This window comes from Coregonus lavaretus (assembly GCF_964263955.1).
Source record: "Coregonus lavaretus genome assembly, chromosome: 6".
Lineage (NCBI taxonomy): Eukaryota > Metazoa > Chordata > Actinopteri > Salmoniformes > Salmonidae > Coregonus > Coregonus lavaretus.
In genome coordinates this window covers 28,036,175-28,053,338 of record NC_139993.1, presented here as the reverse complement: position 1 = coordinate 28,053,338, position 17,164 = coordinate 28,036,175, and the positions used below count along the sequence as shown (strand labels likewise).

The window sequence follows — 17,164 nt, the reverse complement described above, 5'->3', positions numbered from 1 at the left end:
GTGCGAGAGGCAGGAACAGGCCGAACCGTACTGGGGACACACGCCACTGGCCCTATGCAGGGATCAGGAACGGGCCGGACCGGACTGGTAATACACCCCAGTACCTCTCGCCGTGCCTCCACACTTTCCCTCTCCTCTGTGACCAGTGGCCCCCTTAACCTGGCGGCCTCCTCTGCACACCCGCTGGACCGCTCCATCGCGGCCTCCGGCTGCCCCGTCGTCCACGTCGTGAGCCCCCCCCTAAACATTTTCTGGGGTTCTCTCCTCCCCGTGGACCAGGCCTCCCTAGTTCTCGCCAGACTCTCACTCCACTGCTTCAAAGTCCAACCTTTCTGCTCTTCGCTTGGCTGGGCCCAGTTGAGACTCCTACTCCACTGCTCCCAAGTCCATCCTCTCTCTTCTTCATGCTGCTTGGTCCTGTTATGGTGGTTTCTTCTGTCACGATCGCTTAAGGAGGAGGACCAATGTGCAGCGTTGAATGCGTACATATTATTTATTAAACAGATCACCCGATCAAAACAACGAACGAAACGTGAAGTCCTTCGATACACAAAAACCAAAAGGAACAAGAAACCACAACACAAAGTGAAAAGACCGATAGTTAAATATGGCTCCCAATCAGAGACAACCAGCTGACACTCGTTGCCTCTGATTGGGAGTCACTCAGGCCCACATAGATATACAAACATAGACTACATACCCTGGCTCAACATAACATAGTCCCCAGAGCCAGGGCGTGACAGTGCTTTGAGATTGTGTAGGCTACTTTGTACATGATTTCTGTATTGTACTTCATAATTGATAAGTCGTATACCTCCACTACACTACTTTAATGCGCATCAGTAGGGATTAAGATGTGAGTGTAAGCAATGCCCACTGAAAGAAAGTGGGTATACGGCTTATACCTGCGTATACCCTCCACTACACCACTGCCATGGCCATATGTGTTTTACAAAAAGTGAACTCTCCTACATGAGTGCGCTGGTATTACGGTTGCTGTCCTTTCAGAATCACGAACCTGTCACACACTGAAGGCGAATAGATTCGCTACTGCGCAAACATGTCTATAATAGATATAAAGGTTGTTAAGGTATTAATGCTTCAAGAAAGGAGTGTATATATTTGTCCTGGCGAAGCGGTTTTATGCGCTGACTGAATGGAAGCTGATAATTATGAGTTTTTTACTCGGCTGGTCTCGGAAAGAAATTACGAGTCCTCACTGTCCGAGATCGAGTCAAGACCGAGTACAAACGTATCCGATATTTGTACTCGGGTTCGATCCCGGGCTTTATCACAACCGGCCGTGATCGGGAGTCCCATAGGGCGGCGCACAATTGGCCCAGTGTCATCCGGGTTAGGGGAGGGTTTGGCCGGGGTGCTTTACAAGTAGGCCGTAATTTGTTCTTAACTGACTTGCCTAATTAAATAAAGGTTAAATAAAAAAACAGAGACAAGACCGAAACACTCAATATGTGGTCTCGAGACTGGACTATTTGATTATAACTCCACTAAGACTCTCCTGGGCTTTGAGATTGCCAGTCAGTCCCAGTGTGTCTCCATCCAAAACACCCAACCAATGTTCCCTCTAATTTTTTTCAGCACTGAGTACATTTCAGGTCTGCTGAGTGCAAACTTTAACATTGTGAAAATTCAATGCAACTTCCAGCACCCGTTTACTGTGAACACTGAGGCTGTACCTGCTTTAAGTTACAGTTTTAACAGTGGCCATGTAGGCTACTGTGGCAATTTGATCATAATGTAGGCCTACCAGAGTGGCCTACCATCAAAAACAATGGAGAAAATACATCTCATAACATTTTAACATGGAAATAGCTGTTCTATCTTTCAGCCTACAGTAGCAGCCAATGTGTGGTGTTCAATGTAGGCCTACATTCCATGAGACTTTTGAAAAAAAAACATGCAGGGCTTGACAGTACCCTGTTTATCCACTTGTCTTTCAGACAAGGAGGTGACTGAACATGTTGTGGTGTTGTTTGATGCAAGAAACCACTTTACAAAATAAAATGCATTATTATTCCCATACCATTATTACAGAGAATCAGTAAAATTATGCTATCCTCTGCCTATTGGCTACTTATCTTATATAAGCCTGTCTCAAAATACAACACTGCCCCTTTACCTGGCTCGCTTTTCAAAGATGTCTAGAAATGTACACATTTTGTGCTCTTGTAGGAAGCAATCACTCCCCTATTACTGACTACAAATGATATATAACTGGGCTAATAACTCACTAACTAGCAAAGGCTATGAACAAAATGTGCACACGTGGCTTCATGCAGGTCTCGCTTTGATCTCAAAACAAGTGCATCTACTCACGACCGCTCATGCTGTAAACACAAATCAGTTCAAAGTAAATGGCACAAATCCATATATGGCAATGGTCTATTTGCATATAGGCCTACTGCAGCTCTGATTGTTTATGCCACACCGGTCTGTGTAGAGTACGGGCTGAGTAGTGTATGTCAATGCAATAGAATCCTACTCCGATACGTTCTGCCTCATCTCTTGCATAGTTTGTTTTGTTTCGGTATGTTGCATTGAAAGTGGCTAATATTGCATTGATTCGATCACAATTGCCACAGTAAAGGGAAACGTTGATAGTGATAACAGGGAAAACTCTAGAACAGTGGTCACCAACCTTTTCTGAGTCAAGATCACTTTGAGTCAAAATGCAAGCCGAGATCCACCGCTCAGATTTTTTTTTAACATGACTTAAAAAACGTAAGCCTATGCAACATTAACCAATTAAAAACAGTACTGTAGCAATGAGGTTTGTGCAGTAAGCTATAGGCCCAATACACAGTAGTGGTGCGTGGGTAAAATTATTGGGGAAGCCAAGCCCCCCCCACAAAAAAGCCATATTACAACCTATATGTTGTGATAATTGCGTTGTTTGCTCTATAACCTGTTAATTCATATGCTTTGCGACAGTGATATATAGGCCTAAAGGCCGAGACAACCACACCTTTGTTTTATCACAAAACCAGATAGCACCCTCTGTCCAGTGAAGTCCACAAAGCATATTGCATGTACAGTAACAGACAGTTACATGACCTACAGCATGGTCAAGCAAGTTAATGTTTCCGACATTTTCGGACCACTAAACAAGCATTGATTTAGAACCACAGAGAGTTACCGCAAGTCGCATAGAAAACAGGAGCTGCCTCCACTATTTCCAGCACAATTTCAACATCATCAAATCACCTATGCTTAGTCTAATACAGTGACAACTACAAGATACCAACAGATTTCTGTGTGTGTGTGCATTGTGCAAGTAGAAAAACATGTTCACTCGCCAATGCCATTCTCCTCTCTTCCATGTTGACGAAACAATTTATCACTCTGTCATACAGTACAAACTTAAATTTTTTGTTGTCCTAGGCAACCTGGCTAAAATGCTTGCTCACTAGCCTAACTTCCATTCATGGGCAACGTTAGCTAGTTAACATTAGCCTTCGACATCTAGCTACATATTGAACTTCCATCCTCTCAAGCCAGGGGCACAACAATGTATGAATTACTGGTTGGATCAGAATCATAAGTCCAATTCCCTATCTCCATCTATGGCTAATTTAGGAAAGGGCCAATTTCAGCTAGAGCACCAGAGGACAACAACACAATGAGATGCAACAATTCAAGTTTTTCTGTCAATGATGTATGCTCTCAATGGGATTTGATAGGAGTGGCGCCAAATCCAAGCTGGCTTCCCTTGACAATTTTTTTGGGTGCGCCAGGACCATTCACAGTTGAGCTCGCTCAGTTTATCTCAATGCTGATTGGCACATTTCTTATTTAAAAAATTGTCAAGGGAGGCCAGATGCTCGCTGGCTTCCCTTGCCCTCAATGCTACGGGCAGCAACAATGTCATACTCGTTTGGACCAGACAGCATCAGATAGATGGCCTACAAGTAGAGAGACAGAGGTGTGCTGTTGTGCTCGCTCGGATGCTTTCTCCTGTGAGATACATTCAGCCTCTTGCGAATTGAAGGAAAATTATGAAACAGAGAGACGAAAGATACATTATTGTTTTACTTGGTCCATTTTCTGGGGAAGCCTGGCTTCCCTTGGCACCATGAATACACGCCACTGCCAATACATTATCACCGCATATTGTCTTTGCTTGAATTGCCCTGCCAATGCATTGTTGTTCGGGACATTTTAAAACATTTGAGGTAGGCTATATGATCACACCGGTAATAGATCTGTTGTTGTATTACTTGTGAAGCACAGCTGAGTGAGCATACGTTTAAATAATTTGCTTTTTATTTTTATTTTATTGGGCTGATGGTGGCTGCATCTGATGGTCAGTCTCAGAGGAGGGAGAGAGCAGCAGACCCTCAACTCTCCCTTACCAAAAAGAGACACCGTCTTCCAGTTGATGGGGAAACTCGAGTGGCACCGCATTATTTCTGCCTCTTGCACAAATTCATGTTATTACTCCTATGAACAGAGAAAGTGAAATATTCCTAGATATTAAAAAAGACCCAAGCCGCTAATAATAACAACAACGCAAGCCAATAGATACACTTTCCTACTCATTCATATAATAGGAAGAACGTGCATTTTATGGCTTATAAAAGAGTTGAATACAAAGTAGTTAACAGTGTTGAGTAAGAACTAAACATTAACTCACTCATAAAAACAGCATCTCTTCGCTGTATTCGTTGAAAGTCTCTCTCTAGTCATGGTTTTAAACGTTTTGAAATCTCAAAGTATCAACTTTGCTGTTGCTTTCTTTTATGCCTGCTACTTTACTGCAGACACGGTCATCTGAGCCATCCGATTGGCCAGCCGTAGGCTTGATTTGCTCTCTCGGCCCACCGGGAAGGCAGAGTTTGTACCTTCAGACACATTAAATGGTTCAAAATGGCAACAGTTCGCCTACCCGGCGCACAGGTCAGCTGATTCGGGTGCACCTACCGCCAACAGCCCGAGACTAATAAAAAAGAGGAACACAATGCTTTATCGTTGCTTTTTTTTTACAGAAATGTTTGGCAATGTCGGGGACCATTGCTCTAGAAAGTTGAGTGAAGTTCAATCTCGTGCCTCTCTCGGTGGGCTTATATTTCTGTGCAGCAGTTCCGGGGAGCTGCACGGCAGTCTGGGCTACTGTGTGCACGTGTGCAGCTTAGAGGAAACATTGCACCCAACCCCCCTAGCCCCCCCCCCCTTTAGTTAAAACAATGCCCTCACCTTGCGCTGGCGTCCAGCCCTGTGTTGTTTGGCCGAGGGTACAGGGGCGTCCTCCTGGGGGGCATCCCCCACCCTGACCTCGTGGAGGAACTCCCTGTGGCCAGACCAGCTCCAGATGGGGGTCACCTGGAGGTCCGGGTGCACCTGGGGGATGGGCTCAGGAATCGGCAGCCTCCTTTCCTCGAGTCTCAGTGGGGTGAGTGCATGGAACTAGTGGAGACACAATAAAATGTGAAACATGGTGACACATATATACAGTTGAAGTCGGAAAATTACATACACTTAGGTTGGAGTAATTAAAACCTGTTTTTCAACCACTCCACAAATGTCTTGTTAACAAGTCGGTTAGGACATCTACTTTGTGCATGACAAAAGTCAACAATTTTTTCAACAATTGTTTACAGACAGATTATTTAACTTATATTTCACTGTATCACAATTCCAGTGGGTCAGAAGTTTACATACACTAAGTTGACTGTGCCTTTAAACAGCTTGGAAAATTCCAGAAAATGATGTCATGGCTTTAGAAGCTTCTGATAGGCTAATTGCCATAATTTGAGTCAATTGGAGGTGTACCTGTGGATGTATTTCAAGGCTTACCTTCAAACTCAGTGCCTCTTTGGTTGACATCATGGGAAAATCAAAAGAAATCAGCCAAGACCTCAGAAAAAAAATGGTAGACCTCCACAAGTCTGGTTTATCCTTGGGAGCAATTTCCAAATACCTGAAGGTACCACGTTCATCTGTACAAACAATAGTACGCAAGTATAAACACCATGGGACCACACAGCCGTCATACCGCTCAGGAAGGAGACACGTTCTGTCTCCTAGAGATGAACGTACTTTGGTGCGAAAAGTGCAAATCAATCCCAGAACAACAGCAAAGGACCTTGTGAAGATGCTGGAGGAAACAGGTACAAAAGTATCTATATCCACAGTAAAACGAGTCCTATATCAACATAACCTGAAAGGGCGCTCAGCAAGGAAGAAGCCACTGCTGCAAAACCGCCATAAAAAAGCCAGACTACGGTTTGCAACTGCACATGGGGACAAAGATCGTACTTTTTGGAGAAATGTCCTCTGGTCTGATGAAACAAAAATAGAACTGTTTGGCCATAATGACCATCGTTATGTTTGGAGGAAAGCCGAAGAACACTATCCCAACCGTGAAGCACGGGGGTGGCAGCATCATGCTGTGGGGGTGCTTTGCTGCAGGAGGGACTGGTGCACTTCACAAAATAGATGGAATCATGAGGAAGGAAAATTATGTGGATATATTGAAGCAACATCTCAAGACATCAGTCAGGAAGTTAAAGCTTGGTCGCAAATGGGTCTTCCAAATGGACAATGACCCCAAGCATACTTCCAAAATTGTGGCAAAATGGCTTAAGGACAACAAAGTCAAGGTATTGGAGTGGCCATCACAAAGCCCTGACCTCAATCCTATAGAAAATGTGTGGGCAGAACTGAAAAAGTGTGTGCGAGCAAGGAGGCCTACAAACCTGACTCAGTTACACCAGCTCTGTCAGGAGGAATGGGCCAAAATTCACCCAACTTATTGTGGGAAGCTTTTGGAAGGCTGCCCGAAACGTTTGACCCAAGTTAAACAATTTAAAGGCAATGCTACCAAATACTAATTGAGTGTATGTAAACTTCTGACCCACTGGGAATGTGATGAAAGAAATAAAAGCTGAAATAAATCATTCTCTCTACTATTATTCTGACATTTCACATTCTTAAAATAAAGTGGTGATCCTAACGGACGTAAGACAGGGAATTATTAATAGGATTAAATGTCAGGAATTGTGAAAAACTGAGTTTAAATGTATTTGGCTAAGGTGTATGTAAACATCAGACTGTACAGTCAACTCCTGATAAATGCAACAGCTTTTTTGACCATGTTGTGGCAGTGTGCACTAAACCAGAGCATGCTGTTATCATGAGCAATTAAAAACAATGTTCAGAAATTTGGACAGGAAAGGTATATTGCACTTAGGTAGCGAGTGCACTTATCAGGAGTCGACTGACCTCTCTCCTTCCAAAGTTGTGAGGCTTACAGTATATAGAAAAGTCTTACCGTCCAGACTTTCTCTTCACTCTTTCTCTTGACACCTGAATGAAAGACCTAGAATCACAGAGGAGAGACACAGCTAACATGCAGTATAGATGCTGGCACTATTCATAAAAACACAATGTTGAATTTAACATATTCCCTTCAGGAGCAAATAAGGAAATTCTACAACCAGTCCATAGTAAACGGCAAGTTTATGTCTGGCTTCGACAACTCTCTTCCACAGACATCATTTTAATATCAATCGAATCTCCAAAGTTTCACATCAGTTCCTCTAAAAATAAATGCTCCATTCAAACAAATTGGCTACAATTAAGTTACTTGTGAAACTCTGAGGCTCACCGTGCGACTGTTGCTATTACTGTTGCTGCTGCCCTGCAGTCGGAGTTGTCTGGTGGCCTGGCTGTGAAACTGAGTAGCCTGGGCCTGGTCCTGGGGCTCCCTCTCTCCTTCCCCGTAGTCCAGGAAGGGCCTCCGGTTGGGCACGTCCCCCCTGGGTGGATGGGGGCGGCTCTCCCACAGCAGGTCTGTTTCAATGTCAGTGACGTGCTCCTCTAGCTGTGGGGACTGGGGGACATGAGGGGTTGAAGGTGCTCCTTTTTCATCTTCCTCAACCCTCAGGTCCTCTGGGTCACACTTTCCTGTAGAGAGAAAGTGTGAGAGAGAGCGACAGAAAAACCAGAGTCATGTTCATTAGGGCACACAACGGAAAACATTTCAAACTGTTCTTCAGTGGAAAATAACAACAAGTGTTCCTTCCTGTTTCAGTCAGCTTTCTTCCGTTTGGTGCCTAATGAACAGACCCTGGGTTACATCCAGTAAAGTACAACAAGAGAAAGGAAACGGTTTGAAACAGAAAATTACAAATGAGTGTACTTATTAGACACATTCAGGTCACACAGTCTTGTGGCACGCAGACGCCCCATGTTCAAAACCCAGACCGTCACACATGCATGGCATTTAAACATCACTCTGCATCAGCATATAAAATGTTCCAATTAACCATGGCTAACATGCGCCCTCTGCTGCCTAGGAAGGCTTACAGCAAGTCAGAGTACAGAGCATTACAGGCATCAGAATACAGCCCTCAGCCTACTGTACTATATATACAATTACTGTATCATTCTTAACTTACCTCCTCTAGGATCCACTATCTCCACACTGGCTGAGTTCCTCTGACCCAGAACAGTGTTCTTGGGGGCATTCAGAACCACAGTGAACATCTCATGGTTTTCTTCCAGGCTGTCGTCTTTCAGGTAAATGTTCCAGGTTTTCACATTGACTCCTAGTCAGTTATACAGGGAGAGAGAAGAGGAGGTAGCTATATCAACTAATAACATTATTACAGGTATTTCAACTAATCCCACCCCCACAGGAGCAGGGTTGGCCACCCTTTGATGTGGATCATCACAGACCTGGATCGAACTGGATCAGACTGGCCGTGCTGTGGGTGAAATCTTTCCCCACCTTGGCAGTACCCTCTTCCACCTGAAACAGAGAAAGAGGGGTTGACCTTCTCAGACTTAGATTCAAGTCCCATTCAATTAAACGTATACAACGTTACCACCAGACGTTGACCCTAGCTGCTCTAGTCCACAGCATGGCTGTTCAGTTGACTGTTGTGAGTTGTGTTCAGGACACTACTCTACTGTACCTGAATAGCAATGTAGGCCGGGTCCATGCTTTTCCCACTGCGCGTCAGCTGCACCTGCAGCATGCCTGCGTTCTCACATACCCGGTAGCACGTAGCCGACAGCTCCACCCGAGACCACGTCAGCTCCAGTCTGCTAGACAGGCCACAGGTGGGGTCAAGAGTGGACAGGAGAGGTAAAGCGTGGCTAGACTATTTATTTTACCCTGGTCCCATCTGTATGTGCTTTAGCAAACTCTGACTATCATTGTCATACCATTGACATACAGTACATTCAGATCTGGGAACAGGTTATTTTTATATGGTATCAGTCGTGACATTTGGGAAGATTCTAAGCTGTGTGTGAATCGGTCTACTGTACCCACTATAACTGTGCACAGAAAGTGCCCACCTCCGAATCCATCTATGTAGTATAAGACAGTGTCTCTCAAACTTTTTTTGTACCGTGAACTGCTTACTTATGAGCCCTTTCCCAACAATGCAGAGTTAAAAAGTAAGAAAATATTAGCCAAAAATTTAAGAAATAGTAACTCAATAAAATAACAATAACGAGGCTATCTATTTACACGGAGTACCGGTACCGAGTCAATGTGCAGGGGTACGGGGTAGTTGAAGTAATACTGTATGTACCAATGGAATAAAACCTACATTTCAGGCAGCATGGTGTTTCCCGCGGGGTCAGTGACGCGGAACTCAAAGCTGTCCCCTGTCACCTCCATGTCGGTGGGGATGACATAGCGCACGGCGCGCTGCTGCAAATCCCTCTGGGTGAAGCGTCCTTTGATGTACGCCCCTAGGCAAGCACACAAAGAACAGAGAAAAAGCTGTCACTACACTGCACACATCTACTACAGAACACTTTACTATCACCCTGATGTATTCACTGCTACTGTAGATCATTGCAAGGTACTGTACTTTCAAATGGCACCAAGACTTGCTTTGTATCCACAGACGGACATAAAAAAGCTGCACTTTTGTCTGGAAATGACAGCTACAGATTGTACCTTCAAGAAAGGGGTAACGTACATGTTACAATCTAGATATTTGACTGAACATACAATATCCTCAAACACTACCACCTCTCCCTCAACATACCCAATTAGGTAAGTATATTTAAAAGTTAATTAAAAAAACACACAACAAATGGAAATAATGAATCTAATTTCCCCTCTGTTTATCTATAAAGTTGATTCAATTCGAAGAAATGGAGCTACCGGTGAGGGCGTTCTCTAGGTAGCCGAAGTGAGGCGGCCGTGTGATGGTGAACTCCAGTTCCTGGGCGGGACTGTCGGGGTCAGAGGCCTGGAGGTCACGTGACGTGATGTAGATGCCCTGCTTGTCCCCTAGTCCCCCCGAGAGGTTCTCCACTGTACTGGGGATCCGCTTGGTCACCAGGCTGGGTGGGTTCCTGTCTACATGCTCCACCTAGAGGTGGACAAGGTCGTGCTCATTAGGGCACTCAACATAAGATAACAGACAAACAGCGAGGGATTAACTAGACTTGTCCAATCAGAAACGTTCATTTTCGTTTTTTGTGTTGAAAAACTTTTTTTAAACATTTCCAATGCGTGCCTTAATGTGACCACGGTGTTTCAGTTTAAAAGCAGTGCAGTAAGTTGGTTGGGTTCTGTGGTCATGTAATCAGAGAACCCTCTACTGGTGTTTTGTTGTAAGTGCACTATGTCCAATTAAAGGTTGTTCCAAATCAAAAACATTATAATAACAAAATATTACACACAAAAAAAAGAAATGGTAACGCAATAAAATAACAATAACGAGGCTATATACACGGAGTACCGGTACCGAGTCAATGTGCAGGTGTATGAGGTCGTTGAGGTAATACTGTATGTACATGTGGGCAGGGGTAAAATTGACTAGGCAATCAGGTTAGATAAGAAATAGAGTAGCAGCAGCGTATGTGGAGAGTGGAAAATGTGTCTGTGTGTGAGGGTGTGTGTGTGTGTGTGTTGGAGTGTCAGTGTAGTACATGTGAGTAGAGTCCAGTGAGTGTGCATAGAGCCAGTGCAAGAATATCAGTGCAAAAAAAAAGAAGGGGGCCAATGCAAATAGTCCAGGTGCTTAACTGTTCAGATGTCTTATGGCTTGGGGATAGAAGCTGTTCAGGAGCCTTTTGGTCCCAGACTTGGCGCTCCGGTACCGCTTGCCGTGCAGTAGCAGAGAGAACAGTCTATGACTAGGGTGGCTGGAATCTTTGATAATTTTTAGGGCCTTCCTCTGACACGCCTGGTATAGAGGTCCTGGATGGCAGGGAGGTCGGCCCCAATGATGTACTTGGCTGTACGCACTACACTCTGTAGTGCCTTGCGGTCGTATGCCGCAGTTGCCATACCAAGCGGTGATGCAGCCAGTCAAGATGCTCTCAATGGTGAAGCTGTAGTTTTGAGAATCTGGAGGCCCATGACAAATCCTTTCAGCAAATACTGGTCCTGGAGACCCACATGTTGTGCAGGCTTTTGTTCCTGCCCAGCACTAATACACACAACTGATTAAACTAATCAAGGTCTTGGTGATCAGCTGATTAGTTGAATCAAGGGTGTTAGTGCTGGGCTGGAACAAAAACCTGCACACCATGTGGGTCTCCATGACCAGTGTTAGTGACCACAGTAAATGTACTGTCACATGCACTTCTATCAAAAGGCCAGAAGAGGGTGCTCTGATTATGTCTCATGACAACAGAACCGTTGGTGTGAGTATCTTAATTCCACTGTAGTAGATAGCAAGTCCTCTTCATAGATGCAATAAAAAAAAGAGTATTGTATTGTATTCTGGTACGTTCTTTTTAGTAACATATCAGACAAAAATTATGATGTTTGGCCCAAATAAAGTCCTCTCTGATTGCATACAGAGAACAATTGGAGAGCAATAAGGGCAAATATATGAAGGATATACGTGATATAGTTATTTACACAGCTTGTTATCATGCACTACCTGTACTATACCCTCTGAGGTCCTCCACTTGTGAGGTCTGTTGTAGACATTATTCATTATGCTAGTGCTACTGTACTGAATGCATGGTACAGTCTTAAATTTTTGTATCTATTTTTTCTAATCACTTTTGTTTTTTGTTTTTTTTGTTTTTTAGGGGGTAGATCACCTTTAATATTGCAGATAGATTGTACCTTCCATCAATGTAATTGTCTGCATCACTTCCAATCCCCCATATGTTTTATTTCGCAAATATATATATATATATATATATATATATATATATATATATACACACATACATATATATACACATACATACATACACACATATAAATACATATACATACATATATATACATATCCTTTAAAACATTTTTTTTTCCCTTTATTACTTTCCAACCCCACCACCCCTCCCCTAATTGGAGTAAACTAGTGAACAATGCTTAGGCCTATACTTCCAGCTTATACATACAATATACATTTTATGGACACAGTCAATTTTACAATCATTATATTTTGTTTGTTTTTACTCCTGAACTTCCTCTACCATCAACCTCTTCGATCATTTTCATGATGTCCATCCGGTTTGGTTCTATATGCCATATCTTTCAAACTGTGCTCTTACACAACAGTTCTCAACCTATATACTTATTAAGGCATATTATGCATTGTACAGTCTTAAGGGGGCCAGATGTTGAGCATTCGAGAGGAGCGGACCCGCGCTGTTTGGCTCACGGTAGTGTAGCGCGGCCCTAGCCAAGTGACAGAAAGAGAGTCTCGCTAGACCGAGGGGAACATTTGCTGGCCAGGCCTGCTTATGACCCCCCCCCCCCCCACACACACAGAGGCCCAGGGCAGGGTAGGCTGGCCAGCAGGTTATCCGCCTGGCTGACCGTTTCAGCTCTAGAATATGTGAGTGCGTGGCGGGCCACAGGAGAGGGGAGGCACAAGGAACAGAGTGTCACAGCAGCAGCCCCATCGACCTGGCCACAACAGCCCAGCAGCCTGACAGGTTAGTATGCAATACTGTAGGGAAGGTTAACTCTCTCCTCTCTCCCTGTCTGAGTGAATACCACTACAAATATAGCTCATGTTGAAATAATTGCTTGTGGGAAGTAGAAATGATTGTTTGGAAAAAAGCATGATTGATAGTTGCACTTCGGTTATTATGAACCTTTTCATCATTTTATTTTAACAAGAATTTGGTTCTCGCTTTTGTACTTTATTTGCGTTTGCAAATAAAAGCTGCAAACGTTTAGTACATCTGTGTACTGTATGTCTGGTGACACTATAGGCTTAGAAGCCTGGGTTCATATTCACAAAGTGTCTAAGTGTAAGAACGCTGATCTAGGATCAGGTCCTTCATGTCCATATACACCGAGTGTACAAAACACTAAGAACATTTTCCTAATATTGAGTTTTGCCCCCAGAACACCCTTAATTTGTCGGGGTATGGACTCTACAAGGTGTCAAAAGCATTCCATGTTGACTCCAATGATACACACAAGAAACTGTTGAGCGTGAAAAACCAGCAGCGTTGCAGTTCTTAACACACTCAAACCAGTGCGCCTGGCACCTACTACCATACCCCGTTCAAAGGCATTTAAATCCTTTGTCTTCCCCATTCACTCTCTAAATCGTACACATACACAATCAATGTTTCAATTGTCTCAAGGCTTAAAAATCCTCCTTTAACCTGTCTCCTCCCCTTCATCTACACTGATTGAAGTGAATTTAACAAGTGACATCAATAAGTAGCTATACTGTAGCTTTCACCTGGATTCACCTGGTCAGTCTATGTAATTGAAAGTGTTCCTAATGTTTTGTACACTCAGTGTATATTATAGTAAGGTTTATTTGAGCTTGTACACATTCACAGCTAAAAGCTGAATTACAGGACACAAACAAAAAGGAAATAAAAATAAGAATATTTTAGGGGAAAATGAAGAGTTGATTAAAGCAGTTCGGGACTGGAGTGGAGGGAGGGAGCATTGTATAATAATGATCTAAAAGGCATAACTGGTCCTAGATCAGCGCTCATATTCTGAAGAAATGCACTGTTGGTTAAGGGCTGTAAGTAAGCATTTCACTGTAATGTCTGCACCTGTTGTATTCGGCGCATGTGGCCAATAAGATTTGATTTGATTTGATTTGACACTTGGGCTGCGTTCACGCAGGCAACCCAATTCAACCTTTTTTTCACTAATTGGTCTTTTTACCAATCACATCAGATCTTTTCAGAGATAAGTGAAAAAAAGATCAGAATACCTCCCTGGCATACAAGATTTGGTGAAGTATAAAAACCAGTAAAGCCCACCTGTATTGTGAAGAACAGCGGCTCCTCCTTCAGCTGTCCATACTCCAGGTATCCTCTGTTAGTACCATCAGACGGCATCAGACTAAATCTGTCAATCTGGGCCAGGCTGCCCTGGTAGTGTTGGTAAGCCAGGTCCATGTTGTTGATATCAGTCTGGGTAAAACGGGGTACCGTCAGTGGGTACCCCTTGAGGAGCAGCTTGCCGTACTGCGGGGGCTGGGTGAGGGCATAGGTCAGATTCCCCACAGCAGTATCGGGGTCGGTGAGCTCCAGGTGGTCTGGTGTGATGGTCTTCACCGCTCCCTCTGTCAGTTGGAGGCCAGTATTGCGGTTGAGGGACGGCGGGATCCGGTCACCGTGTTCTATGGTGAAGTGCAGGGAGCCGCTGCGGGAGCTGATGCCGTTGGTGACGACGAAGCTGTGGGGAGGAAATGGAAAAGTGGATGGATGAAGTTTGGTTATTGTCGTGTAGTTTGGCACAGAAAGCACAGATCACGGTTGGTGTAAAAACGGGTTAGGATTGGTTGGTAAAGGACTGTATAATGAGGTGAACTGGTGGTTTTGCTGTGGGCTATTGCGGTGGTGTATCCATTAAAACACAGGAGATGGAGGTACAGTTCAAAGGGCTAATGCCAACTCGTGGACATCTTGTATAACAGCAAAAGATAGATGGGGAAAGTGTACAAATTAAATGATAAGCAATCAGGCCATTTTTGCATGATGCCACTGGCAAACACGATCTGTATGATAGAAAGTTATTTAAAAAAAATTTGCTATAGCATTGAAAAAGAACTACCAAAATCAATATAATCTCAAAGTTATCTAAAAACACAAAATCCATCACATTATTCTCCCATGATGAGGCTAGCTATTATTACAGATCCAATGTAAAAAGGCAATAAATCAATCATAAGGGCCCCTTTCCCATTTTTAAGCTGGATGAGTCTTGTGTGTTCACAGACCAGTCCATGGCTCACCACATGCTACAATGACAATGCACTGGAGCTGAAATTGGGACAATGGTGTGTGTGTGGACAGATTTTAGCCCTCGTTCAACTCGCTGCCAAGTCAATCTGCCTCTCACACACACAGCCCTGCAGCCCTGCAGCTGAGAACTGCCCTAGGCTCCACCATGACAAACACTGGCCACCACACACACACACACACACACAGGTCCCCCTCTCTAAGCCAAACCGGTGCAACATCTGCCACCTCCACCATCCCATATTTGCTAGGTAATTGTTCCCAGAGATGCCTGTCTGTCTGTACTCTGTACACTCCTTTCTGGCCGCCATGGCAACCGATGCCAGCCGGCGTTATCATTCTCCTAATAATGCCCATTCATCATCCGCTGTCACAGCAACCAGAAGAGGGGGGCATAGAAAACACCTTCTGCCTGGGGCCTGAGCCAGGCCCCTGCTCTTACGCACAGGTGTGTGCTCAGGTGTGGCCCCATCCGAGGCTCCAACCGCTGCCATCACACACTGCCCCCAGTCACCCTCCAAATGGAACATTCTGTAGCGCACACCAATACAGCATGGAGCTGGTCAGATACGCTCATACACATGGGTTTAACCAGAACCAAGTAGAACCCAGTAGAACCCAGTAGAACTAGTCACAGTTAAATAGATGGATGCTTTAGATCTAAGGATGTAGTCAGTTTGTATTTGAGTTCTTAGAAGCGGGTGGATAACATGGCTGATTGCTCTATTGGGTTCAATGCGTCAGTTAAGAAATACCATCACTACTGCCCCATGCCGGACGGCTATCACCTCCCTCTTTGGCAGAGAGCATAGGCAGTGTGTGTGCGCCCACTAAAGTGCTCCCCCCTCTCATCTCCTCTCGTCCTTTGATAGCTTGGCTGCAGAAAGGCTCCTGGCTCCCAGCTGACCCTGAGGTGAAACACAGCCAGGCTCTCTCTCTCTGTGTGTGTGTGTGTGTGTGTGTGTGTGTTTGTGTGTGTGTGTGTGCCAGGCTTCTGGGTGACAAACCAGCGTCCTCAGACACACCAGGGACGGAGAGGAGAGCAGACAGAGGAGAGGACAGGTCAGTCATACGCCCACCATCTCTCTCACCACCCAAGCCCCCTGCCAAATTGTCTGGAAGAAGCACATAAACATACTGTAGCAGGCCGCTCTCATCTCTTGCTTCTTTTTATGTGTGATACTTTTTGGGCAGGCACTGTGTCGGTGATTAAAAAAATCTAACATCTTCCTTATTCAGTTAAAATCAACAGACCAATTAATGACATTTTATGCCATATCTTTTTAAGTCAAAAGGAGATATATTTTTTTTATTGTTTACATAATTGTGCCTGAAATTTGAGCCAAATACACATCCAATGAAATCTGAATGAACAATAAAAGCTTTAAATTCGATCATCCAATATTCAACTAATGTGTCAGTCTAAAGAAAATGGATATAGACTATTCCAATAAATGTTTGTATCTATCCTATGTCTTGTATGTCCAACCAAAAAATACAAAATGAAACAAAATACTACAACGTGTCAGTCTGACCTGAAGGAGTCCTGCTCAGCCGTGTGACTGTTGTCGTGGGTGTAACACACACGCTGAGCCGCCACGTCCAGCTGGGAGAAGGCGTGGAACGGCATTCCGGGATGCTGGACGGCGTGGACGTGTCCATGTTTGGGCGGGATGGACACGGTGTAGAGCAGCTCCCCTGGTCTGGCCGCCCCGTCCGTAGCCAGTAGGATGTCTGTGGTCAGGATGAGCCGCTCTCCCTCCATCAGGGTGACCGGCCTGGTGACCAGCAATATGTCACCTGGACACATGAGAACAGTCATTACGTCAAGCAATAGCAGCTTTTTGTGTCTATTTTACTGTTAAATGTATCAATGCTTCATTTTTTTCTTTCTGAGTTATAAAATAGATAAAAGTGTATTATAAGCATCAAATAAAGCATGATAGTGCCCGATATCAGGGACTGTCAGCTTAACTTA

The 17,164-nt window shown here is 44.2% G+C and overlaps 1 protein-coding gene across 1 annotated transcript in view; it reads right to left on the bottom strand.

The window, feature by feature from the left end:
• frem1b (Fras1 related extracellular matrix 1b) overlaps positions 1-17,164 on the bottom strand; it is a gene marked incomplete at its 5' end in the record, with an annotated part of 56,417 nt that overhangs the window by 3,641 nt on the left and 35,612 nt on the right. The window contains 10 exons of the mRNA XM_084163772.1: positions 5,215-5,424; positions 7,292-7,339; positions 7,628-7,926; positions 8,421-8,570; positions 8,701-8,773; positions 8,940-9,069; positions 9,585-9,729; positions 10,151-10,361; positions 14,203-14,620; positions 16,722-16,986. Of these exons, the coding sequence (XP_084019898.1) occupies positions 5,215-5,424; positions 7,292-7,339; positions 7,628-7,926; positions 8,421-8,570; positions 8,701-8,773; positions 8,940-9,069; positions 9,585-9,729; positions 10,151-10,361; positions 14,203-14,620; positions 16,722-16,986 (1,949 nt within the window). The remainder of the gene's footprint in view (positions 1-5,214; positions 5,425-7,291; positions 7,340-7,627; positions 7,927-8,420; positions 8,571-8,700; positions 8,774-8,939; positions 9,070-9,584; positions 9,730-10,150; positions 10,362-14,202; positions 14,621-16,721; positions 16,987-17,164) is intronic.